General features: G+C 58.2%; 1 protein-coding gene across 1 annotated transcript in view; it reads left to right on the top strand.

Moving 5' to 3' along the window:
• Positions 1–991, top strand: part of LOC103771663 (pancreatic secretory granule membrane major glycoprotein GP2-like) — a 5,405-nt gene that overhangs the window by 4,305 nt on the left and 109 nt on the right. Inside the window, exons 7-8 of the mRNA XM_008938963.1 lie at positions 199–343; positions 700–709. Of these exons, the coding sequence (XP_008937211.1) occupies positions 199–343; positions 700–709 (155 nt within the window). The remainder of the gene's footprint in view (positions 1–198; positions 344–699; positions 710–991) is intronic.

Consider the following 991-nt stretch of genomic DNA (forward strand, 5'->3'; position numbering starts at 1 on the left):
AGACTTGGGGAGGAGCAGGCTAAGGTCCTTCAGGAACCAGCTCCTCTCATTCTTTGGGGTGTTGACTGGTCCCAGGCTGCAGACTCAGCTGTGCCTCTGCCAGGGAGAGACCGCCAGGAGCGATGGAGCTCTTGCCCCCACAGCTGGCTTCACCCCTGCCCTCTGGCCCCATCACCCTTTCCTTGGCTTTGTTGACAGCAATGCCCCGGGCACAGGAGGAACAAGCGGGCACCATCAGAGGACTACAATAAGATTGTCTCCTACGGGCCAATCCATCTACTGCCTTCTCCTTCCATGGGAGCAGAGACCCACCGTTCCAGGACTCACCAACAAGACCTGAGGGGTATGTATGTCCCTCTGGCGAGGGCAGGAGCAACTCATAGACCCTTGCAACTGTCTAGGCAATGCCAAGTTATTAAAAAGGGCTCCTAAGATCACTGCCCTGCACAGAGGCCTGGCATCTTTCAGGTGTCATGGCCATGGACGTCATGGTCCAGGAGCCAAACCAGCACAGGGAGCTTGGCTCTGCGTGGACAGCTCCATCCTAGGCACAGTTTGGGCCGAGCAGGGGAGCTGGGTGGGAAAGGACCACAAACCAGAAGGCTATTGGTGCTGGGTTTTCATGCTGGACCCCTGCATCAATCCAGCAAAGCTCCTTCTGAGCACTGAGATCAATCCAGTAGATCCAAGCAGGTCCAGGGCCTGGGCTGGGGGCAAGCCCACCTACAACACAGCTCAGACCAGGCACGAATGCGGAGCTGAATGGAGCCCCTGGGCAGTGGGTGTGAGTGGAGGCCACAGGTGAGGCCAGTCAGGGTGACCTAGTCCTGTTAGTGCCCTCAGGGCCCTGAAGTAACCCCAGCTCTGGTGGCTCTTACTCTTCACAGCAGGTGCCCCCCCCCATCTACCCCTAGCCAGCAGATGCTATGCCAGGGCTCAGTGCCAGCGTGGTGGACCCAGATGTGTAACCAACCTTTCTCCTCTTCAGCAG

Source organism: Merops nubicus, unplaced genomic scaffold (assembly GCF_000691845.1).
Source record: "Merops nubicus isolate BGI_N331 unplaced genomic scaffold, ASM69184v1 scaffold41504, whole genome shotgun sequence".
Lineage (NCBI taxonomy): Eukaryota > Metazoa > Chordata > Aves > Coraciiformes > Meropidae > Merops > Merops nubicus.